Source organism: Lissotriton vulgaris, chromosome 12 (genome assembly GCF_964263255.1).
Source record: "Lissotriton vulgaris chromosome 12, aLisVul1.2, whole genome shotgun sequence".
NCBI lineage: Eukaryota > Metazoa > Chordata > Amphibia > Caudata > Salamandridae > Lissotriton > Lissotriton vulgaris.
In genome coordinates, this window is record NC_141700.1 from 32,162,265 (window position 1) to 32,188,723 (window position 26,459).

Sequence of the window (26,459 nt, forward strand, 5' to 3'; positions counted from 1 at the left end):
TGTTGTCTTCCAACAGCAATGGACACCGTTTTATCGAAGTAGTGGTCTGTGGAAGTCGAGGGCATATAGCATTTGTCGGTGGTTAATGGTTATCCTGCTAGCCAGTCATTAATACTCTTTTAGCAGAATTTGGCCTCTGACTGGAATATCGGCTCCTTTACCTGTGATTTTTGTTATTGACTGCTTTGTGTGTGTCGTACTTGCTGCATTTTGAAGGAGATTTGAATTGACTCTTTGGTTATAAGAAGTTCATTGTGGATAACGCGTAAGCTTTGAGTACCAGTATTAAGCTCAATCGTTTAATTATAATTTGTTTGTTTCACAGGTTTTTACATGCAAAAAATAGTCCAGGTTACAAATATTATCAATTGAAGATTACAGAGTTTCGTCGAGCCATGGGAATACCTGATGACTATTTTGAAAGATTAGCCCTTGAAGAAGCAGCTAAAGCACAAGCGCTCGCGGAAGCTTCTAAAGTACCAGAGACCGAAAGTAAAGATCAGGCGCCCGAAAAGAAAGCTTCAGGACCCGGAGCTTCAAAACGGCCATCCCCGGGCGCCACCTCAGAAACTCAAGATCAGAAACCAGTAGTGGCAGGCACCAGTGTGCCGGCGAAACAACCCTTCCAGCTCCTTGAACAAATGGCAGCTGTTTTGCCACAGGCTGCCTTCGGTGAATGGAAGCAAAGTATGGCCTTAACTGATGTCTCGCAGGCGACATCCACTGCGTCTGCTCCTGCTCCTGCTTCGCTCCCAAGGAAGAGAGTTGGAGCACTGAAGGTTGGAATGCTTCCATCAAAGAGGGTGTGCCTGGTGGAGGACTTGAAAGGCAAGTCTTTTGGCAAAAGTGCCTACTAAATGCTTACTATGGTTTTATTAGGGATCAGTATTTTATTTGGGCATTGATATTTGGGAAGCCCTTAGAACCATTTGTTCCCATCTTTTATCTCTAATTTTATCATGATTATTGCCTTCACTTGATCATTAACTTCCGTTCCACTACCATGTCTTCAGGCTTGTACGTTCCAGAGCGGGTGCCAGAAAGTGGAAGAATTTAGTGCACAAACCTTTTCTCATGAAATGCAAATATCCGCTCCGTACATCATTCCTGTTTCTGAGTTTTAGGTGCCGGAACATAGCTTTTAACTGCATATGTTCCTGTTCACACTGGCTTATTTTCTTGTGCCACTCTTATCTTAATAGTACATCCACACTTCTGTAGTTTAATGTCTTCATTGTATACCAAAGTTCCCTGACCTCAGAGTACTGAAGGTCACACTGCTTCTTTTCTGCCAGTGACTGGCCTAAATATTGTGTATATTGGTTTTTCGACCCCAACCCTTCTCATCTCTGTCCATGCAATCTTGTTTATGCAGGAGTTCTGTTCTTTTTGGGACTTTAAAGATAATCTGAAGTCAGTTGTGTCCATGTATGGAACATCCTGGCATAGATGGTTGGGTTTATTCATCACTAGAGCCATATTGAAATATTGGTCTCAATCGTATAATGGTTTAGTCGATGTACCATATGGAGGTAGTGGATTTATTGAGGTTGAGCAGGTTCCATGGTTTGAATCTAGAAACCATTTTTTGTTTCTTACTCAGTTTCTGGTTATGCATCACTTCTCCATTGAATTCACTCTTGAATTTTATGCACTACAGAGCATCCTTGTGGAAGGCACATTCTTTGAGCAGACTCTGCTTACTTTTTTACTGTAGTTGTCCATTGGCCACAAACAACTCTCCTTAGTATTTTATTTATTTATAGTATTTATAAAGCGCTCTGCAACCCTACGGGCATCCTGGCGCTGTGTGAATATAACTGAAACGCTGTGCATCAGGGGTGAAAGGGTGTCATTTGATTCTAGGCAGTTATATTTTAGGGAAAAGCCATGTTTTCACCTTTTTTCGGAAGGCCATCAGTTCATCTGTTTTCCTGATGTCAGTAGGTAGTCTATTCCACAGATGAGCTGCCGCTATGCTGAAGGCTCTGCCACCATAGGTGGCTTTCCTGATCCTGGGTATACTGATGAGATTAGAAGAGGAGGATCGAAGGGTCCGAGTGGGTTCATTCCATTTGAATTTGTTTTGAAGTGGTCGGGGGCCCATCCCATGCACTGCCTTAAAGACAGTGCATAGGGATTTAAAGAGGATCCTCTGGTGTACAGTTAGCCAGTGTAATTCAGCCAATGCAAGGGTAGTAGAGGATCTTCCCCCTTCGGGAAAGTGCCATTTTTGCTGCAGCCGCCTGGATGCTCTGAAGTCTGGAAATCAGGTAGGCAGGGGATTCCAGTAACAGAGCATTACAGTAATCCAGGCGGCTAAGAATGGTACTCCTGACTATGGTGGCTCTAACCTGTGTTGGTAAAAGGGGCAGCAACTTTCGAAGTCCTCGCATTAAGGCGAAACAACTGCTCACCTGCTTATTGACATCGGTCTCTAGACTCAAACTGTCATTGAAACTGACTCCAAGGTTTCTCACTGATTTCACTGGGGTTAATGACTCCCCTGGCTCCAGAGGCCAGAAGTCAGTGGGGAGACATCTAGTGATTTTACCTACTTTGCAATGCATTATTTCGGTTTTGTCACAATTAAATTGTAATGAGTTCTGATTTAACCAGGATGTCATTTCCAACATGCAGGTATGGAAGGTCTCAAGTGAGTCTGCGTGGGCACCATCAAGAGAGATCATCAGCTGCGTGTCATCCGCATAGTTGATCACGCTAATGCCGTGAGCCTTGATGATGCCCATCAGGGGTTGCATGTATACGTTAAAAAGTATCGGACTGATTGCAGACCCCTGTGGGACCCCATGTGGAACTGTAACAAACTCTGACTGGTATGGAGGGATACTGCCTGCCATCTGTCCGTTAAATAGGAGCAAAACCAGTCGAGCGCAACTCCCCCCAACTCCAATGCTCTTCAGTCTTGTCAGCAGAATATCGTGACTCACCGTACCGAATGCGGCGGACAGGTCCAGCAAGATTAAGATTGCTGATTCTCCCCAGTCCGCCCTCATTCGTAGGTCGTCCAGAACCGTCAGCAAAGCTGACTCTGTTCCATGAGCTGGTCTGAAACCGAATTGCTCCTCTTCAAGGATGTTGTTAGTTTCCAGGAAGAGGGCCAGTGACCTGCTGACCAGCCGCTCCATGATCTTAATTAGATATGGCAGGAACGATATAGGTCGATAGTTTTTATGGCAGTTCGGATCTAAATTTGATTTCTTCAATAGGGGGGTGACAACCGCCAATTTCCAGTCTTTTGGTACAGTGCCTGTGTTGAGATTGATTTCACAGCTGTCCAAGTACTGCAAAGAGTTCGTCCCCGAATGCCTTTACTATTTTGTGAGGTAGAGGGTCCAATGGGGATCCTGATGTTATATTGAGGGCTGTTCGTGTGAACTCTTGTTCTGTCGGGGTCTCGAAATTCTCCAAGATGGCCTTTGGAATGGGGTGTCTTACATTTCCTTCGCTCTCGGTATTACTATTATACTGCGCTAGTGGGGTGGGGACATCCTTCATACCCTCAATGATTTTAGTAATTTTTTCCTGAAAGGAGGACGCCAGACCGTCACATAATTCCTGTGAGGGCTTGATTTGGCTATTAGCACATTCGGGATGGGACAGCTCTTTGACTATCCTGAAGGTGTCATGTGATTTGTTGGAGCAGTTTAGTATTAGGTCTGCGAAATAGTTTGCTTTGGCTATGGTGATCTCTTTCTTATACTGAACAATTGTCTGTCTCCAGGTCAGTTTCTCCTGCTCTGAATAATTTTTCCTCCAGTGCCTCTCCGCCTTTTTACAGGCATTTTTCAGTTCTTTCAATTTGTCCGTATAACAGGGCGTGGAGGGTTTTCCTCTTTTTCTGATTGCTTTCAGTGGTGCAATATCGTCAAGTTTCCAAGTTACCTCATTACATAGTAGATGATAATTTGTGGTAATATCGTTCTCTAGATTAAACGAGTTCCCCACTTGACGGAAGTCAAACTTCCCTTCCTCTTTCCTTTTTAGCAGACCCTTCCAATCACGGCTAATGAAGGTCCTAGTCTGCGTGTTAGTTGGTCCTGTATTGACCAAGATGTTAAATAGTAGGAGATGGTGGTCTGACCATCCTACTGGTAGTATTGTTCCCATGGTAATGAGATCCTCTGCAGCGAATATCAAATCCATTAGTAAGGCGTATTACCATGTGCTATTGTTTCTTCTTCTCATGCTGCTCTTTTGAGGCTAGAGAAGTACAAAGAACCCTCTAGTACACATTTTAGGTTACTTTTAATGGTGCATGACCCGCCAAACTTCTTTAGAGTAGAGAAACATGAAAAAATCCAGGTTAAATATTGGTGCTCTCCAGCCCATATAAGAACATTCTTTTGGGATAAAAGCATTTTACAATTCTTAGCCCTCCCAGTAAGCTTACCATCAGTTTTTTTTTTTTTTGGAAGTGGTATTTAGCTCTTCCGATACCATTGAAGTTCGGCTTTACCCCATTGTGAAATCAAAACCTTTCCTTTCTATCGTAGGGCCTTAAATGTGCCTATGGAGACCCTAAGCGGTTCCTGGAGCATCCCTTTGTGAAGATTTTAATTTCTTTACTTCAGACCAGTTTGTTCAATAAAGTTTAGCTGGCCAGCAGTTTTTATTCCAGCTCCTCAAGGTTAAGGTTTGCAGTGGAGGCTACGCTACGAGGAGTGCTGTGATCCAAAACCCCCTATCTCTTTTTAGTCTACTAAGCTCTGGTGACATTAGTGTAACAGATTCCAATGACGATATCCAGAGCTTGTTTTCCAACAACAATAAAAAGCACCTGAAGTGTACTTTCAGAGCATAGAAGGCCTATTGGAACTGTAAAGGCTGCCACACGCTTTGTATTATGCTAGTGTAGTACAGAGGGTGTCGTTTCTGGATTCATTTTATCACAAAAGTTTAATACCTTAATGTGAGATTTTAAATATAATGGACAGTCTTCAACGGCAGTGCTCACTGCTGTCTTTTTTACAAGAAATTGGCCAGGTCCCGGGTAAGTGAATTATTTTCCTACTTGTTATGTATGTCTAACACTTTTATTGGTGTTTTGTGGTCCGTTGGAGCTCTGAAAATATGAAACCTTTTTTCTTGATTGTTTATATTTGGTATGTCGGAATAGACCATCTATCCCAAAGGCAAAGGACCTTAATTAGGGGGCCTTGATACACCTATCCAAGGGCGGTTTGGTAGGCAATTGGGTGACATTGCAGTTGAAAAGTGTTCCACTACATGGAACGCCTTTAGTGGCCTGCCATGATCTTTGAGCTCTCAGTGGGTTAACCAGGGCGGTCCAGAACCTGTTGAGCAAGCACTGCTTTGTCAGTCGTGTGAAGCATCCTTCTCTACAAGATGAGGCCCTTGAGCGGTCAGTGGCTACTGACAATATTACTGCTGACATCCAAGGATCACATCACTGGTGTACTTATATTGTATGGCCACTTTACTCCATTTAAACCCTTGACTTTCTTAAAATAGCGCGTGCTAGCATAAAAGCTTATTCCAGGAGGGGGAGGAGTGTTGAAAATTGTGATACAGTATGTTAAAGTTAAAAACTTGCCACTCCCTTACATTAAAAAAGAAACAGATGATGTCAACAGGTAAGTTAAAAAAAAAAGTGAAGTGCACACATTTTTTTGCCAACTTAAAATTGCTTGTAAGCATTGCAAATATAGTTATCTGATTTTGTGAGCTCCAAATTCCCGCCTTTTAAATGTTTGACTTGATGTACATTATGCATTACTGGTGGCAATATTTTGCATCACCTTTTTTAATGTTAAATAACGAAGATCTGATCTGTCTGGTTTAAATTTTAGTTCACGACCCTGTCAGAATTGCCTATGAGAGGCCACAGGGACGAACAAACAAGAAGGTAAGTAAGCTGTCTGTTGAAACAATTTATACAGAAAGATCATATGTATAACATTTTGAATTCTTTACAGTATTTTAAGTTACTTCTGAATCCCAGTTGTACCTGTCAGAACACTTCTCTGTGCTTTAATAAAACTGATAATTACTAGTATATGTAAGTCCGATCTGCCGGTAGGAGATGCCACACAAAGTAGTTCCGTAAACTGTTCATCACCTATTGATAGGTTAACCCTTCCCTGCCAGAGCTACTCATTCCACCTTATTTGAAGCTCTCCCTTGCGACCCAAGTTTTTATTGTTCTAATAACTGGAATGGACAAAAATGATTACTTAATTTTGACTGTAAATGCAAAAATTGAGAAGTTTCAGTAAAGTCTTACTTTCCCAGTCTCTTACCTCCAGTCCAATTGCCTTTTTCTTTAGTCAGTGGCAATATATGTCTAGTGTGATCTTACAGATGACATTATTTTTTAACTAAATCTTCGCAGTGACAACTTCCAGCTTTTATTATAGCCTGCTACAGCCATTTCTGCTGCCCCAAGTTCCATCTGTTGGGTTAAGTAACTTGCAGTCTCAGTTTATTCTTCTACTGATGACTATTTTATGTTATTTACTTTCATCTACCGTTTTAAAGCACCTGATAGTCTTGGACCATTCAACCCCAGAGGCTCTGTTGAATGTGTTTTAAGCAAGTGGTTCCGTTCCCTAGAGTTGCCTTTTCGCTATACTCATCTGCTTTAAAAAAAATATATATTTTAAAGCTCACTGGATCCCTGCTCATTACTAACTACAAACCCATCAAAATCGTAGATCTTAAATTAGATTCTGGGCTGACCATGGCTGCTGTTTGTGTCTGCTGATTTCATCTTTGACCCTTGAAACACAGCTTATGATTGTTTTACATTCCTCTCAAGATACAAATTCTTAAATCTTAGTTCATCATAATTAGATTATTACAATTGTCTATTTGGACCTTTCGTGTGATTTGATTCACAAACTTAATTTTGTCCTAACTTGTGTTCCTAGGTTAGACCTGTTACAAACCACATCCTTATCAAGTCTTTTTGCATGTGTATAGAATTGTTTCCATTCCTAGTGGGTCCCCTCTTTGTAATGCTTCAATTGCATCAGACGTGTTTCTATCGCTGCTCCCTGCGGTCCTGTCTTAGTGCTTGTATTATTTCGATGCCCGTGAAAGGGAACTAGACAACTTGGACAGTATTATGGTAACTTTCTTTTCAGCTTAATGTTTTTGTAATCCAGCTCAAAACACCACTCAACAGTATCAATCCCTAAGCATCCATATCCTCCTTGAAGCTTGAACGGGTTGTATACAGTCTTGATGTTGAAGACCTCTGCTTTGACGATGATATCTGCGTCCAGACTTTTCCCTAAGCATGGCTAACCCAAACCTTGCTTTGTAGCATCTGGAGATCATTCAAGACCATAGACTAGAGGGAGGCCCGGTTAAAGCGTAACATTACTCAATTCAATTATGAGATGGTGTCTCTCCTTCTAGCCACCAAGGCAGAGATCCACTTTCTTTGAAAAGATGTCATTTTGGAATATTTTATGGACCACATTCCCCCATGATGGACATGCCCAAAACCTTAATTTCTTTGCTCATGATATACAAGTAGCTGTTTTCTAATTAGGCCCTAAACATGTCTTATTAGATAGTTTTTTTTTTATGTGGCTTCTCTAAAATGCACATTTTATAGTTGCAAATAAAGATGCCCAAACTATGCCTTTTCTTTCTGATCACTTTGGACAATAACCTTTTAAGGAGGGAGACAAGCATGCTTCTTTGTGCTGTTTTGGTCCATGATACTGATCATGTGTTTTCTCCATTGTAAGCGTTTTGGGGCCACGGGTAAGCCCAATTAGGCAACGAGTTCTTGTCTGTTTTTGCCTTGGATCACCTCCATGCATCCGAAGTTGCCACACAAACTGTCTCTCCTTTATAGTAGAATGCTTTTGCCTTAAATTTGGCAAGATGAGTCCTGAGTACCTCCTTTGAAGGTAACTTAGTCTCTTGCCAGTCTGAAAAGAAATTCCTTAAGTAGGGTAACCTTCTTAAACGATAATGTATCCTTTTCTGCCAAAGGTTCTAAATGTGCTGCATTGCGGAGTCTTACCAGACATGGTTTACAATTCTCTTCCAGAAACCTGCATTGTGAGGCTATTGGAGAAAAAGTGATTTGCTGATTATTTTTCGCCATTTTTATGGAATATATTAAGAAGCTGTTTCAGTGTTTTTCTCTTCAACGAGTACACAAATATGCCATCTCTACAGTTGTCCTTGAATTTTGCTTTACGAGTGCCATGCACCTGAAAGGTGTAGGATCTGATGAATACATGCCCATGCATGGTCATACATACAGGTTTCATCGTGTATGCATGTTTCTACATTGTGACGCTATGGTGGTCAATCTGTGGTATCGTATGCTTGTGCACACATGCTGCAGCATTTTATTTCTCTTTAGCTTACCATTCCAAGGTGTCGTATTCCCATTGTGGAGCATAGCGTAAAAAGTGCACCCAAGTTTTTTTTTTTTAGGTCTCGCGACGTATCAATGCGCGAATGCTTATTGAGCGGAGCGAGAATTCAAGTGCTCAAAATGCTCGTCAAACCAAGGGTTTTGTTTGTGCGGTTTTCTTTAAGTACACATGAATCACTTGACCAAACAAGCACGCGCATCAGCCTCCCTCCCCCCTAATTGCATTTTTTCACGGCCGCACAGCACATCAAAGGGCTTCTCCCAGCGTGTGCTGTGCGGCTTCTCCTCCCCTAATTATTCATGGCTGGCCGGTGGCCAGCCGTACTTTCAGTATCGCTGCCGCTCTTGTTGTTCTCTCATCTGTTTCAAGGAACAGCACGTGATTTTCATTGCAATTTGGCTTTTAAATTCAGCCAGTTACAATACCATGACAACAGCACTGAACATGCGTTCTGTTTATGGCCCATTTTATTTTACAGTGTGTGATCTACTTGTTGCTGGGAGCACAGAAGCTCTTGAATGGGCGAGGCAGCCTGTGTGGAACAAAGACGATAGGGGCAGACAGGAAGGAACTTGTATACAGAGAAGAAAAGATAACTGCAGACCAGAAGGGAAGCACAGTTAGCCCAGCAAGTGCAAGCCCGATCTGTGATTTAATTACACACTTCTCAGTGCACAAAAATTGTTTTACTTAATTGTGTTACCATTTTGATTCTCAGTGGGCCGATGTTGTGAAGCACTTCCTAATGGTTTAGAAATCAAACAAACTGCAGAGACATAATGATTATATTGTTTTTATTTAACACATGGTATACCAATGTAACATATTTAAGGATCATGCAGAGTACAAAGAATGCAAAATTACCACATCCGACTGTTTCTGTTGAATGATGGTCTTCTTCGCAGACTGTATTACCACATCTAGAGAAAACAAGCACTGGCGTTGCCAATAGGTTTCGCATTTGGAAAGTTGGAGCTATTGTTTTGTAAATGACGTTTTATATTTATATATTGTTATTGACCATGCCAATAACGATATATAAATATAAAATGTCATTTACAAAACCAATAGCTCTAACTTTCCTACTGCCAGACCTATTGGCAACGCCAGTGCTTGTTCTTTATAGATTTTTTTCAGGTTGCAGCTGAGGAGTCCTTCCATTTATTGGTGGTGTGGGTAAGTGTGATGGAGGTGGAGGGAGGTAAATTAAATTGCGGTGCGTGTTATCTTTGGGGAGAGCACTACAGCAGTGCTGCTGAATGGTGGTGGTAGGAATCATTAAATAGAAAACGCACTGAGCTGGAAAGACTAGGGCGAGAAACCAACAAACTTTGGTTGGTGGGTGAGTAACACAGGAACCCAGAGTTTTCATGTGTGAGGGGATACTGCACATGGGTAGAAAGGTGCGAGGAAAGATATGGGCTTCCTTTAAGAGCTGACCGAGAAAGTAAAGTAGTTCCATTACCGAAATTCTTGAGTCCGATATGGGAACTGGTCAGTGAAATGTAGGAGTTACTTGCTGAACAGTCTTCTATTGCTACCAACCATAGCTTTCTTCCAGTCTACTCTTCAACTTCAGGTTTAGTATAGGGAGCAATTAGTTGCCCTCTTAAAGAGGCATGCAGAGGAACTACAGGTTGAGATGATCTCAAACGCATGTCGATGATTTATGTATTTTTCCTGAAATGTTGTCTAGTACTTTCCACAGGATTTCCTGGTGAGTAACTTTCTAATTTGTTGTAAATAAAAACCTGATGATTCTTAAATGTAGCTGCACATGCCAGACAAATTAGTTTGTTTTACTTTGGTGCAAGGTAAATCACAAACCAGTTTCCTGTCATGCTGCTTGAGTTTGAAATTCGACTTTCGGATTTCTCTGCAGTTTAAGATGTTCAAATGTACATAGCAACTAAATGTTTTTTCTCCTTGTACAGAAAGTACCAAAACCAAAGGATTTAGTGTACGAGGACAAGAAAATCACAGACGGGAATGTGGGTTTTAAGATGCTGCAGAAGATGGGATGGCAAGAAGGGCAAGGTCTTGGTACTGTGGGAGCTGGAATCAAAGAGCCCGTCAAAGTGTATGTAGTAGGAATGTCATTTTATTACATATTCGTGTTTTTGTCGGGGGAATATAATTTGCTTCTCATGGAATCGCAAAAATGAAAATTTGTTGTTGAATATTGATTGCAAGTGGCATGCAATCTGCTTGTGGTGGTATAGCAGTCTGTACGGTGTTTGAAATAGTGAAAGAAATTTGCGTTCCTGTTTTATCCTTCAACAAAGTTGTTCATGATTATTATTTATTTGTGTAACACAATATGTTTAGGGACAACTCCTGTTTTACTTGCCTTTCAGCTTTGCGTCAATTTTTGATACCTGCCTTTATTGGAGAGTACAAGTCTGAATACAGTTTTCAATGAAATTTTTCTTGAGCAGAGATGGTTTGGTGTTTTTCTTGGTAAAACACCTATTTAAATACTGCTAACAACAAACGGTTGTGTTAAGAATAGAAGGGAATGTGCGTGATATTTTTAGATTGGATTGTAGGAGAACACGATTCTGTGGTTTAAGTAGACTTAACTATATTGCTGTTCTTATTAGACATCTTCTACTTGCTACATCTGTCTCTCAAATCTTTTAGGATTTTGAAATCACTATATCTCTTGTAAACAATTTCCAAGATCCATTCATGTTACTGGATACTGTCCTTTGTTTAATTAGGTTAATTTTGAAGTAATCCTGTTCAGCTTCCATGTTTTTGAAAAACAGTTTATGGTATTATGTCTTGAGGTTTTTTTGACAATCTATTATCGGATGTCTGGTTAAAGAAAATGTCTTTCAAGTAGGCCGTAACCTATTGAAGACTTGTTTCTCTCCAGTGTCTCTTATCCCCAACTTCTAGTTATGGGATACTAATAGTTAGATTATCAAAGGTTGCACAAGACCCCTTTTTTTAACCTCCTATATGCAACAGTTTTTCAGATTGCACGATTGTCCTTTCCTTGAACTTATTTGGATGCTGCTTAACATATTTGAACATAGTCCAATTCAGTAGGTGATCCACTTGTTCTGTACCCTCTGTAGTTATGTGCCTCAGTTAAGACACCACTGACCCTCTTCTTGCCCTCAGGGGTTTTATTGTGGGCATTTGATAAGGGGACGCGTGAGCACACAGTGCTTAATTTGAGCCGATGGTGGGCACCAGCACTCATTTTTGGGGACTGGTACTTAGCAAGAGAGGGAAAAACAAACTGGAATGGGGGAGGAAAAGAAATGAAAAGGCATTCCCAAAGGTAGAATACAAGAACCTGCAAGATAGAGATAGAGGGACAAGAAGTCTATTGCGGTGGATTAAAGAGGCCTGATGTGGATTCCGGACTATGCAGCTTCTGCATTTGGCGTGCTGACATCTAATTGCACCGGTCGTGGCATTTAGAGCTGTATGCTCATTATTTTACAAATTAATCACTGTGTACAGTCGCACAAAGACACACAGATTTTGTTATTCAAATCTAATCAAAAGAAGTTATTCATCTAATGCATATTGCACTTAACACCGTTTTCTTTAGTGAGCTTAGTGCTGGTTAAGCAGTTGAAAGGCTAAAATCATTCTAGAAAATTAAAGAGGAGGATGGTAATTGGGAAACTGGAATCAAATTGTGCTCAGTAGGTTTTGTTTCAAGTACAATTTTCAGATATCAATCTGATGTTATCAAGCATGGCTACACCACAGAGCCAGATGTTTATTTTCTCCTTGTAACTTAAGCAAGTTAGTTTAAAACTCTCTTGCACCTTCACCATTTTACCATTTTCCCAAGTCATTTTGAAAGCTTTTTCATAGAATAGCTTCATAACAATAAAAGAAGTCAATAAAAATTACTTTTTATACTTCGCTTCCCCTTACAAAATCACAACTTGGTAGAACATTACACACATTTCTTAAAACCAGTTATTTCTCCAGCAGACTCCTTCTCCAACATGTCTAATTGCTTTATCTCCTCTTATATCGTGGTAAGATTGCTTTTTTACTTAGTTTCTGATACACAATTAAATTGTTCAACTAACATACATGTTCAGAGCAGAAATGTTTAATTCCCTAATAGATCAGTAAGTTGGCTTCTGTCCCAAAATGTTTTCCCTTTGGATGCACGATGTCAAGTTGGTGACAATCCCCTTGTTTCATGTTAGTTTTTAGTATCTCTAAATTAACCTTTTTTGCTAAGTGTGGTTTTGAGGCAACTTTTCTTATTTTGTAGTCCACAAATCATCTACAGTTACAAGAAAGACTTCCTCTAAGCATAAACCGATGACTGGATGAAGTAAACCAGTCCTTTTGGACTGACTTCTCTGGCATGCTCTGGCATGGCATCTGGTCTCGTGGTGGTCTAGAATTCAGTGCCGTGTTCATTCACTTAAAAGAAGTGGTTTCCTTGTGTTGCTCAGTCTTGAGAACTTGATTGTGGGACATTGCTTTGAGAGATGAGTTCTGTCAACTAAAGAGTGCCCGAGTACTGATGCAGTGGATTCAATTATCCTGTTCTTTGTAAGTATTTCGATAAAGTGCTCAGCGGAGGGAAATGTGCTTTTTAGGAGGGCAGAGTGCTTTGATAGAGTTCAAACTATTTTAATTTTCCCTTGCAGACTTGTGTTGTACGACATGGTAAATTTGAGTTCTGCCAAAAGTTATTGGAATTATTTCTAAGTGGATAGTGCAGACGATTTACTCTTGCTCAGTTATCACATACATTCCCCGATGTGTGATGTACTTGGTTCTGCCCAGTGGGCTGATTGTCGAGTTGGGAGTAAGGTGTTTTATTACTGCTATGATAGTGCAGTCCCAGGTGAAACGGTGTTAGTTTAGATCAGTTCAAGCATAAGTAGGTTTACTTCATGCTTGAGTAGTAGTACAGGTACACCTGTGTTTTGCTTGTTCTCTTGCTTGCCTTGCCGTGTTAACATTTTTTTGCTAAATAAACAAATGAACTACTTTGGAAATCTATTCTCCGCAAGTAAAGTCCGAAAAATGTGTACCCCATGAATCTAAGCTAGCCTTGTACATCAAAATTTGATGACTTAAGCAAATATAGAGCTTGCAGCGTACTTTGAGTGGTGACAGTGACCATCTGATGTCGGTGGCTACCGGAGTTTTTCTGCGGATCCCTAATGAGAGAATTGGGTGGAGCGGACTTAAACTGTACTCACTCTGCTGCAAACAGTGGGTCCTTTTAGCCTGGTTGAGCTGGGGTCGGGAACATACACTCAAATAAGGCACTTGCCAGGCTTGTTAGTAAGGATCAGATCACTGTGAATATTTAATCTCTGAATGAGAACACTGCAACATTGGTGCACCTCTGCATAAAATAAAAAGATCTGAAATGCAACAAAAAATTTCCCCAACCAAACTTCTCGAAAAATAGGACGTCTAGAAATGCTGGTACGACTATCGGGGACATGGCAGAGGGCCCCTGAGAAATAATGGTACACCTGCACTCTTTCTGTACAAAGTTAGAGAAGGCCTCGGCGGCAGAGGAGTGGGGCCTAAAGCGATTAGAAAGTAAGAAGGGGGGGGGTTGAGTTCTCTGTGATTGGCATCTAATGTGCAGTAGCTCAAGTTCCCAATACATCGGATAAAGGAATAACTTGTGGCAACAGTAGAATATATTTGAAGGTGGACGAGAGCTCTTACCCTAGATGGCTGGTTAAAGTTTTGGGTTACCTGGCCTTCATGCAGATATATCTTTAACTTAATCCTAAATCGTCTTGCACCTCACAATCACAATGTAGAGTGGTTTGGGTTGTGGCAAATAGAATCTTCTTTGTGGTTTTGGAGGATACAGACTTTCAGGACTTGGTGCTTTGCTGAAACAGTTATTTCAGTTTGCTAGGACATGGATTCTCGTATTTCAAATGTCAGCCCAGCAACAAAGTATTGCTGCTTTTCTCTGGTGTTATGCTTCACTGTAAGTGAAGCAAAGTAGCAAATCCTTTGTGTTAATCTTGCCCTTCTGAGGTGGCACAAATGTTCCCGGAGGACATTCAGAAAGAAGCTGGAGGCAGAAAAATATGGAGATTTATGTGGAGTGTGAAACTTTATTCACTGCCGATTGCATGAAGTGTCTCTGGACCTATTGAATCACACTGGACGTTTTGGAAGAATATGATTGTTTATCTAATAAATTGTGAAGTCTATCATGTCTTAGACCTATATTTAACTTTCTGTTGCCGTTCCATTTATTTTTATGATCCTCAGCGCTTTAATTTTTGAAGTAACTAGACGATTAGTTCAGCCGCTTAATGGTGGCCAGGATAATAACTTTGTGGAAAACTCGTCCTTCCTTTGTGGCTTAGGCCTCTGTTGTTTTCTTAACCCATTTCGATATAGTTTTTCAATTTGTTCTGCGGTCAGTGATGTTTTTTTTATTTAAGATTTATTTTTTTAAGAAGTGAAATCCTGTACCAACGTGTCCATTTAGAAGCACATTGAGGTTTGGCTAGTGTTTCTCACCCTGCTTCCAATTTAATCTTCAACATGTAATAAATACATTATATCCCTTTTGTCTGTGTAACGTAAATCTAAACAGTTTATACTTTTTTGCATTGCATATTTTGGAATAATTTCGATGTTTGCCTTTCAGTAGATAAATGGAAGGATATGCTCACTTTTTAGTCACTAATTGCAAAACCCATTCTTTATCCACAAAAGGATTGATTTCTAGCATAATTTCTCTGTTGTGTAAATTAGCTTAATGTATTTTTTTTTATCCACGTTCTGTGTTGACTTTTTTTAATTGATTACTCTTTAGTAGAAAAGGTTTTCTCCTGCTAATTTGATTTTCTCAAACTGATTTACCATTCCTTGAGGACGGGGTCTATTTGAAGACCTTGCATTATCACGTGAGATGTCTTTGTGTAGTCCAAGAACATGTTGTAATTCCTAAACACAGTGTTATATAGTAATCGCTCAGTGCCTTCACTGTTCACTACAGCTAGTCAGTGCAGTAGTTAATGCTTTTACGGCGCACTGTTGTTGAGAGCCTTGGTATTTATGAAAATGCTGTCTGCAGCTGGGCATCTTTGCCTTAACTTCTAGTTCCAGACATGGGGTATTCTGGGTTGCGCCGTATTGTTTAGTGTTTGTATAGAGTATTCTGATGCCTTTCCTTACAATTTTTTAATTTGATTTGCATCGGTTAGCAGATAATTAGTCACTTCATCTACCCTGGGTGTTGCAATTTATTTTACAAAGTATGTCTGTTGATCCTTGTAATGAAGAAATAAACGTAATGTTGGGCTTAATAGTGGCAAATCTTTGTTATTGACTCAATAGTAGTGTAAGCTCGGTGCCAAGCACTAAAGCATAGATATTGAACCGTACTGCAGCAACTTTGCAGCACACTTTTGGACTACAGCTTCCATAAATGAAATAATTCTGATTTAGAGTTTCACTTTCATAGATCAATACCAAAGGCAGTTACATCTTTACTTTTACGATTATTTGACCATGGCTTAGACTAATTCCTCTTGCACCCTCCAGGCAGCCACTGTGTTATGCACTCTTGATATACCTCCGTTATGTAATTAATTTTGCTCGCAAGCGGCTATTAAAAAATACTTCTGACATTTTAATCCATTGTTGCTGTAGATTTTTTTTGTCTTATACTTTGACATTTAGTGACAATTGCCCCCTGTTATGTGAGCAAGAGCTATTATGTTACTTTATAAATATTTGAAACTCACATTTTCTTTTTACATTTTATTGATTTTCATCATAAAGCAAACCTAAGGAATGCATTTCTCTTTAGCAGAACATCAGTTTACACATTTGTCTCTGCTTTGTAAATATTACCTAGTTTTGTGTGCAGTTCCTCATCAGATGAACCGTTTTGGCAATTCTTAATCTTTGGGTCTCTGATAGTCTTGCTAGTGTTCCTTTCAGGTGGTGTCTAGCTGGTAGGGTGCTACCTTGTAGGTCGAGGTTGTGCTTCTTGCATGATGTTTTCTGCGGCTGCATCGTCACTGCAGCTTTCATAAGTCATTCTGATCCTGTAGATGGTGGGAATCGGCTACCTGCTGCCTGTCGGTACTGATGTTAGTCCCGGTTGCTGGCTGTCTTTTCCTTCTGCCTTTCATCTGAGGGTTGTCCGGTCTATAACTACTAATTTTCTTTTTTGTATGTTTGGGACTCAAACTTGAGGATGTTTTCTCTGTATTGGTATTAACATTTTTGTAAATAGCCATGGTCATTAAAACTTATTAGGAACTTACTTTTCTGTTCCTATTTGTGGCATTACAAAATTGCATGAATATTCTGGCAGTGGTTCTTACTTTGTGATCCTTAATTGTTAGACTTGTAGATTTTTTTTCTTAGTTCTGATTATTTGTATATTTCGGTATCTGGTGTTACACTGTTCTCACAGTTAATTAGGTAAGTGTATTCTTTATTTTGGGTGCTTTGAGAAGTAAATTTTTCATTAATTCATTCCTTGTATTAAATGAGTTAAATATCTCCATTGGAAACTGGTAATTCCTAAAGCAAGGCAAAATGCAAAAATAGTGCTGACTCTGCATTTTATTCCACAGGGGTTCAATCACTGGAGGGGAGGGCTTGGGTGTTGAAGAACCGAAAGAAGATTCATTTGAGTCTTTTCGTCAAAGGATGATCCAAATGTACAGGGATAAAATAGTCAACAGTTAGGTAAGTGAAGTGGCGGTTGCTTTTATGATTTTCTATTATGAAACATTATACAATTATAAGGATGTTTTGTTTTCAGAAACTGTTTTAGAGTACAGCAAAATATTCTATGGTAGTCCAGGTGATCAACCTTTTCAGTTGCAGTAACCAAGAGTATGATGCATTTTACTGTAATGCAACATCTTTCCTAGAATTTCTCCAAAAAGTGTGGTATCTAAAGCAATGTATGTTGATTTTAAAAATGTACATTTTTACAGAGGTCTTGTTTTGATTCAATTTTTATTCCTCGTTCATCGTTACCTTTTGGTTCCATTGAAAAATCTTTGCTTCAAAAAAAAGTCATTTGTTAAAATTGTTACCGGCTTGTGTATTCTGGTTAGAGCGATGGGTACTTGCTAAATCTTAATGTGAAAAATACCCTAGCTGGACAGGTTTACCTACTTAGTTGTGTTCTTTTTACCAGGAGCTTACATTACTGTTGTCTTTATAGCCCCTTTCAAAAGCTTTTTCGTAACAACTTTTGCAGGTATGGTCATCAGGATGGAAAAATGGGCCTTTGCTCGGGCATATTTTTGTCTTCAAGAAAACAGACCTAGATATTGAAAGACACATATTTGTCTGTTCATAGTATCAAAGTGAGCGTTAATTCAATTTTGGAATCATTACATTTCCTACCCTACTTTTTTCGTGGTTGCTTGTAATATCAAACTCATTTGGTACTATAACAAAACGTTTCCTTACTAGTTCGAACCAAGCTTTCAATTTCTTTTGCTTTTTCACTGTACTTTATGCATTTTCCTTTTTACATCCTATAAAGTTAGTAGTTTGGTATCACTTAAGATTTGATACAAGTTCACATTGGAACCTAAGTTGGAGATGCACAGCTAATCATTCGCTTGGATAATCCTCTGGTAGTTTTTAACTGCCTCTCTGCAGCTGGGTTCTAGATTTGGAAAAACTGTCTTGTAGACTGAGGTTGTCCTATTTAAAAACTCACAGTATCTTTGATCTGAAAGCTAGTGGCCCCCATATTTAGGTTTCTGCATTTTAGTATCTTAATTGATAGTCATAAACTCTTGAATAATTCCTTGCTGCCTGTGTTGAATTAATCTAGTGTTTGACTTCAATGAAAATTCCTTTGATGCACAACCAGGGATACAAGTTAGTAACCTTTTCATTCACCCATACCAAAACCTCACCACTATTAGCCCCCACAAACCAATCCCACCGGCTCCTTTCTCAGTGGTAAATAGTTTTGTATACTACAATCTAACCGCTTCTTATAGTAATGAAATTGGGAAAACCCTACTCTTTTTTGTGGTATGAAAACCGCATTCCAGGCCAGTTTTATTTCTGCTGGAATACTGCAATGTGCTGTATTCAGATGCTTCTTAAAGTTTGTTTTTCGGATTGGTAGCGGTTTGCTTTTTGGATTGGTAGCGCGCGTGGTGCTGGGTCTATATAGAGGCATGCATATCTTGCTGTTTCTTGGTAAACTGCAGTGACTTTCTTAAGAGACTTTGCATTATCCATCGGGCATTTAACTTGCTCATGCTTCCTTATATTAAAGCTCACTAACAACCCTGTGTGCTAAGGAGACTTGTATCTGTGATTGTCCACTGCAGCTGGACTCTTGCCCCCTTGCTTCAAGAGAAAGGCAGGCACTCATCTGTTCAGGCTGCTAAGGAATAGAATGTTCAATTCATAATCCCGGGCTGGAAACGAATCGGCTAGCCTTCAGATTTTTTAACTTGCAATTTTCTAAATGACTACAGCCTATCTTTATTACCTGCTCCTTTCATAATGTGATTAAAACCCAGCATCCTGCTAGGCTATTTAAATCGGGCAATTTGTTTGCCATCTGACATGTTTGCCAAATGCCTAATATTTGCTTTTCTCATTCCCCCCCTAAAAAACACAAATTGCGATTTACTGAATATGTACAATTGGTTTTAGTTAAACTACGTGAACTAATGGTGCTCTTCGTTTTACTTTGCACCAGTAACTTCTTAGCCAGAATTGTGAGAATTGATCAAAGCTACCTATTGCACTCTGTTTATATGTAGGCTTCAACCTTTTTAAGATTTAGGGTGCTTCATAAATTCAGCCTTCTTTTAGAGCGTCTAATTACACAAAATATTTGGATTTCGTAAGCCTTGATCTCTTCATCTGCTTTGTTTTGGAAGTGAAAGTCCTTAATCTTGGTTGGCATTCAAATAAAATGTGTGACGTAATATTGTAATGTAAGACATTTGTTTTTAGTGAATATTGGAAATTCAGGTTATGAATGCTTATTTCAGTAAAATTCCATTATTTCCTTTTGCAATAACGCACTGAACGTAGATTTTGAAAACAGTTTTCTCTTCCTTTTAATCCCAGTAGGGTATTTTCGATTCCTATTTGTGCACTTTAACTAGTAACTGTATTTTCTACTATATTTGGGATGTTTTAGTTTTAGTTCCACCTTCTCCGATATGATGTGGGCCACTAGTATGCTATAGTTTGCCTTGGTTCTGTCCTTCCCTGTTTGACTTACTAAATTTCTACACAGAATCTCTGAATTCTTGTTAACGTTTTATAACCGTTCTGAATAATCGTTGTGCTCTTTCAATACAAGGCAATTTAAGCAGATCTTTATACTTTCTCCCCCCAAAAAATAGCATAAAAATCTTCCCACTTGCGAACTGCAAATGGCCTTCAAATTACATTGAGAACTTGTAAAATTAGCAGGTGTTTAGGTGTGGTTCAGAAAGGAGTTTATTTCTCCCAGTTAAGTTTTTAGGTCTAGCCAGTATTTACTTCAGATGCTTCTATTTTCTGTGCCATTGGGTATCATTTTTCGTTTGAATCCTTTTTCTTGAAACAGTACTTTCATTTATTTAGTTAACTTCTGTGCCACACAGCCAGATATCCTCAAAGACATAAACACCCTCTGTTACAAAAGAATGGTCTCAATTTCAGTAAACAGCTCATAGCTTTGGCCTTCTTCGCTCTGTCAATTTAATCTCATCTGCCACATGGGGTTGAGTGTTCAGCTTTTTGTATATTTAGCCTCTTATTAATTCATCTGGTCTTTGATTGCTATCTAATTCCCTCCAATTACTGCCTTTAAGATATTTAATGGTCACCAAATCAACTTCACTATACACATTTCAGCCAGGCAACTGCAGTCTCTTGTGGACACCTCTATATATGTGCTTCATAATCATTTCACCGTCCTCTTGTCTTTGTCCTATTCAAATAATTCGTTTTGCTTTATACCATGACCATACATTCTATTTCAGAGAAGAAATGTTGTTCAGTGTTGGGGTTTAATTCTTGTGTGTATACTTTAACATAAAGAGGAGTACAGATGTTGATCCAGTGTGTCACCTCTGCCCTGTGAGGCTCCAGATTCCATATGAAATCTAAACCAAATATATTATACCCCAGTTTGGACGATATGATATGCTGATGTTCTAACCGATAATTTATATGGTGCTTAACATAGCATAAATCATGTTCCTGGACTTGGGCAAACCCAGCATGATATACATAATCATACGCTCCAGCACGCACAGGTTAAACCCTCTGCCTCTAGTACATCTGTAGGTTCACCAACAGTTTATCCTAGACCTTCAATGGATCTCTTTAAATAGACCACCCAGTCCACGCCTATGTTTGCGTACATCAGTTTGGAGAATTTGTTATGACTTTTATTATGCAACAGACGTCAATGGGTAAGCAGCAATTTTTTTTGCCAAACCCATTAACTAAAGTTGACGTGGTGATACTGCCTTTTACTAAATGCAACTCTGTCGTACATCCTTACAGCCACAAACCCTATTCATTCAAGAATTTGATAGTGTACAAATACCTTTACTTTGTACACAACGGATACTGCGCCAATCATTTTCTTTTCTACATAGCCATACAGTTATGCTCAAACATGATCTAAGCACTAATATGTAGGACTCTACAGGTTAGTGCGTACAACTATTCACACATGAATAAATAATTAATAGCCATCACTGAACTCCATCTGTTTTTACAGATTGTATGAGGAAACAAACATGGAAGTCAATCTGATAGGTTTGCTGTGCATTCACACTGGTTGTTTTTTGTATTTTATGCTGTTTATAGTCCTGTGTCAATTACTGTAACTAGAGTATATTTATATATGCATATGTGTTGGTTATCCTCCGCCTTGAAAGAGCACAGGGCTACAATGAGCCATGTAGGGTGAAAAGCACATCCGCTTCAAATGTGAACTTCTTTTTTTATATATAAAATAAAATGCACAAGAATTAAAATTAAGGTGAACACTAAACACAACTTCTCTTAAATGGAATATGTGCGAAAGCAATGAAACTAAAATCCAATTAACCAGTATCTTGGCTAGAAGGTGTCACTTGCACCTTTCGTTCATAACTTCTGATCTGGGCCAATCTAATCTGCCGCTAAAGAGCGCATCAACAGATAATGGATATACTTTTCAGATTGGGGGTCTTGGAGGGAGAATAAACCTCTGCTGGCATAATGTTGCACAAAGGTCTACTTTGAGCATGAGCAGTGGATGGACTTCAGATAATATGCTGCTTGCAGATGTTGCTGGAGCAGCACCTCGTCTGATCCCATGGATTTGTGAGTATGTTCAGCATACATGTGAGAAAATGTGTTGTCTTTGTACACCTCTTTGCAATATGTAGTCTCATTCCTGAGATTTTGTTCTTGAGGTATTTGCATGTTGACGGTTTGGAAGACCAGTTCATTTTGGTATATCAAAATATTACAATGCATTGTGGTGCTGCCCAAGCAGACCTTGGTGTCTCAAATGTCTCCATCACATCCACTTCCTAGAAGAGGAAAACCTTCTGGTGTACTTTAGGTTTCCTACAGTGAATTTGACACATTTCTCTTGCCCCCCCTTTCCTCCCCAAATCACTCTTAATTATCTCTCTCTCCTGAAGTTTTTGTAATTTCTCTGCATGTGGTGTGGAGATTTGTTTTGCCCCCCACCCCTCTCCTAAACGGAGGCCAGCCATTGGAGGAGAGAGGCGTCACTCGAAAGAAGCTCCGTCTTTCGTATTCGGGGGCGTGTTAGTTCTGTTCTTTCCAATTTTTAGCCACGCCCCTTTTTAGAACGCTGAACACGTCCCTGAATCTGAAAATGTTCGGAAGCTTGCGTCCGCCATTTCGGACGCACCTCATTATCCCTGTTCCTGCCAGGCACGCTACCCCTGCCTTTCCAGTGCGGCGGGGCAGGCAGCGAAGGTTTGTTCAATTAAGTTTATTTCAGGTCCGGCCGCCAGCATATCATCCGACGCCCCCGTGCCAAATGCCCATGGCGAGTTGATTGGGTCTCATGCGTTTTTGTCGCAAAGCGCGATGAGAACTCTTGATAGATTCGCCCTTTATGCTCTGCATAGGCGATTGTGAAGTTTATAACTGTCACAGTACAAACTAGGAGGCCAACTATTAGACGACCGTCATGGTTGGTATTTATGCGTGGCGCTGCCCGTAGCTGGGTTTGGACGTACAGGGAAATGTACTTATTCTTATATGCATAGGCGCTAAGAGACCGCGCTGAAAAGTAAAGGCCACGATACAGGACTAGGTAATGCCTCGAGCACGGTATTTATTTATCAATAGGTCCAGTTTTGTATTCGGGATGCGTGCTAGGAAAAAGGGGGTGCTTTCAATTGGAACTCGTGTTTAACGTCAAGTATGAAAGCACACTCACAACCGAGCACTTAAAAGACAAATATTATTTGGCTTATGCCTCTTACACAATCTGCATGCGCCTGGGCAAATCACTTATTCTCCCCCTGCCTGACAAAAATGAATGTGCGTCCACTGTAACTTAACTGGCGCTATTTAAAGTGCTCTGATCCCTGTTTCAGATCGCAGTTAGTTGGTGAGGCGACTGAAGCATTACAAGTTAGGGAGACTATGTAAAAGAAACCACATTTCATGGTGTACAGAAATAAGTTGTTTCAACACTAACTTTAGCAATGATAAGTTGAGAAAGGGTTTGTGTTCGGGGAAGAGGTTTGCAGGATCCACGTGTTTATTGGTGCCGAACTAAGATGCACTAGAAACTTGCTAATATTTGAAGGTGTCTGCATAGCCAGGAGTAGTAAGCTAATATTTGTGATGGTTGAGCTAAAATGATCAAGATGTCAATCATTTTAGTACAGTCGATGTAAGAGCTTTAAGATCTCTGAAAGAAGTTCTCATTTCATATAGTAATAATTGAAGCAACGAACTACAGGAAAAACATGCATGATATATTTACACATATAGAAATGTGAGAATACCTTTGTGTTGGGGCCTCGAATTGGAGAGCCCCCAGTCGTTGCCATTTTATGCTTGTCCTCTAGGAAGGAATGGTACCGGGTGGATTTGGTACTTCGACAAAACATTAATTAGGGACCGGGTGAACAGCTTTGTCACGGTGTGGCTCTGTGTGTGTGTTTATTAATACTAAAAAAAAAGCAATGCCAATAGCTCTACCTTTAATAATGCCGAGACCATTGCATTGTAAATGCTTGTTTCCTTTTGTCGAAACGAAGTATACCTGCTGGTACCTCTTTTGTTGGAACCTCTTAGCATCCTTTTGTAAAACATGCACTCCTTTAGAGATAGCCCCATGGATTTTCAAAAAGGGAATAATGTATAAAAAATCGTATTTAGTGGGTATCTTTACTTTCTTTTGTTCATATATTGTCCAGTTCCCTTGTTGCCTACCTCCTTCAGGAGGCTACTCTTACTTTCATTTGACTGACTCTCCATTTTTCTCGTCCTGACACTGCATAATTCTCGGTCTTTCTTTCGCCGCCCTCACTTTTAAACAACTAATTTAATCATAACTGACCAACCCAGAAAAACAGGTGCAAGCTTCTTATCTGTGTTTAAAGCAGTGTGTGGCACAGTTGTTTTGATCAACTATTGAAGGTGGTATCCTGTCTTTATTTTTTAGTTTTAACGTTATGGCACCTCAATTTGCCCTTTCAAGTACCTTCCTTAGGACTTGTCCAACTTGTTAGTCTTTACATTGTCTGTTCTTTGACTTTACTTTTTCTTTTTCGTTAAAAAAAAAAACTTTTTACAAAGGCCCTAGTGTATATGGACTTTGCTTATCTACAGTATTTAGCAGTCTACACCCCTACTTAGAATGTGTTCTTGTCAGAAAGAATTCTCTATTTCACCAGTAAGTTCCATAGTTTGCCAGCAATATTCCTCCATCAATGTTTCCACTCTGCATTGTCGCCTATTCGAACTATTAAGTCAATTTTGCACTTTCAGAATTTTGTGGAACAGAAACATAGTCCATACAACTAACCTTACAAATCTTAGGCTGGATCATCTTGTCTTAATCTGCCATCTTATTTTGTTCTCCAAATTGAGACGCTTAAATCTTTTACTCCTTCACTCTCCAAGCTATTGGAGTGTATTCTGCTCAGACTTCTCCTCCCCGCCCACCTTCCCTATCTCTTAAATCGGCTTTCATGTCTTTGGTTGACGATTCTTTCTTCCACGCGTCTCTATCAGAGAGACTAGAAGCTATTCGTACTCTTTCCTTGGAACTCGTGGCATAGCTGTTTTAGGTTCCTTATGGTTATGGTCCACGCATTGGATCTGCACAATGGATTTGAAAACACACAGAAGCACAAACACCCGTACCCAAACCTTTGCAGCCTGCCTCTGTAGATAGGAGGATGAACGCCTGAAGCACCACACGCAAATTCAGTGAACGCATTTCTCTCAGCAGACTCTGTGGCCTATAAACCTCTGTGCCTTCTGAGTTGTAGGAGTGGAGCAATCTTTTTGCTGTTGGGTTTTTTCTCTGCTTCATCAGGCTTCTCTTATGGTGCCTCAAAACCTGTATTCTTTGCTGCTTAGCCTGCACCTATCGCCTAGTTGGCCAACCAAATTCTCCCTGTTAAGCTGTCAAAAAAAGGGTAAAACCATGGTATTCTGACTTGGTAATAACTGGTGGACATCACTAATTTCTTAATTTCGGGTTAAGGTTTTGTTCAGGTTGTTGGCTTAAGGTAGATTAATTGGTTTAACATGGGCGAGCATCAGAGATCTTGCCAATGTTCTTCTTTCAAGGCAGTCCATTTACACTTTTCCACAGCAGTTTGTGCTGGGATGCATGCTTTCTTCAAGATACCAGGGACTAATTATGGTTTCAAGCAGGCTTTGGAACTTTGACTGTCAACATCCAAGTTTCTGATTTGCTGTACCTTCACTTTTTTTTATAGCATTTTAGTAAGTTAAAATCTGCCCCTGCTGTATGGATAACGTTCCAAGCGTTCATGGCAAGATCTCGAAGGGCATAGAAAGCTGCAACCGGAAATTAAATAGGGCAGTTTATTGGATGCGCTTTTTTAAAGTTTCTTACAAAACATTTAATTTCTTTTTCTTTAGTTTTTTTTCTTAGTGAGTTCAATTTGCAATTCAATGCAACTGAGTTTTGAAGACCTCCCATTACGTAGATTTTGCAATACGGGAAGATAACGAGTTGAGAACTACTAACGTGCAAAAATAAAGCATTGTCTAATTATGATAACTTTAAAACACTCACCAGCTTTTTTTGTTTAGTTTTGCAGGTTACCTTCTGCTGGGAACACGAGCATCTACAAACTTGTTAAAACTTCTGTGGCGTATTCAATATTTTATGTTTTTAATACGGAATCCAGTGAAAGTATCTATTCTGCTGCATAAATTGACAGTAGTGGTTGATGGAAACTGTCCTGTTGCATGCCCATTGATTAGTTTCACAAAAGCAAAGGCTTTGAAAGTATTTTTTCTTTTGTCAATAAATGTCAACTTGTGGCAATTAAACAAATTGTGTTTTTATTTTGAGTATTGGTGTGATCAAGTGCTATGCGTTGAAGGGCTTGTCATTAGCAGTCTTATGATGTTGGTGGGTACTGTGTTTACTGGGAATACGTATACATCTATACAAAGCAGTTTTTTTAGCAAATATATTCAAGTGTCAAACAAAACAAAGATTGTGCCACCTAATCTAAAAGACATTGAACATAGCAGCCGTTGGGCTAGGTCCGGCAGTCTTCTCCCTATGATCCTTTGAGGAGGCGAAAGAGGTTTGCGGTAAGGGCTGTGGTAGTCACATAGGTGTTCATGGACTATCAACACCCAGCTCTTAGTGGGGTGTAAGAACCCATCAGAGTGAACAAGCTCTTTATGGGGGTGGCTTCATAATTAAAGCGGACAGCACACACAGAAATCTGCAAAAAAAAATGGATATGGAAAATCCGAATGCAAGCACCATTTCCACCCTGACATGCTGATGGGCAGAGGTGAAGCTATGTTAGTTAATGCTAATTAAATTGTTTTATTGGCTCTCCTAGCTAAAGTCAAGAT

The 26,459-nt window shown here is 39.7% G+C and overlaps 1 protein-coding gene across 1 annotated transcript in view; it reads left to right on the forward strand.

Moving 5' to 3' along the window:
* Window positions 1–25,920, forward strand: part of LOC147673141 (SURP and G-patch domain-containing protein 2-like) — a 41,395-nt gene extending 15,475 nt beyond the window's left edge. The window contains exons 7-11 of the mRNA XM_086946877.1: window positions 326–828; window positions 5,835–5,890; window positions 10,325–10,470; window positions 16,973–17,087; window positions 25,674–25,920. Of these exons, the coding sequence (XP_086803003.1) occupies window positions 326–828; window positions 5,835–5,890; window positions 10,325–10,470; window positions 16,973–17,087 (820 nt within the window). The 3' untranslated portion in view covers window positions 25,674–25,920. The remainder of the gene's footprint in view (window positions 1–325; window positions 829–5,834; window positions 5,891–10,324; window positions 10,471–16,972; window positions 17,088–25,673) is intronic.
* Window positions 25,921–26,459: the final 539 nt, after the last annotated feature.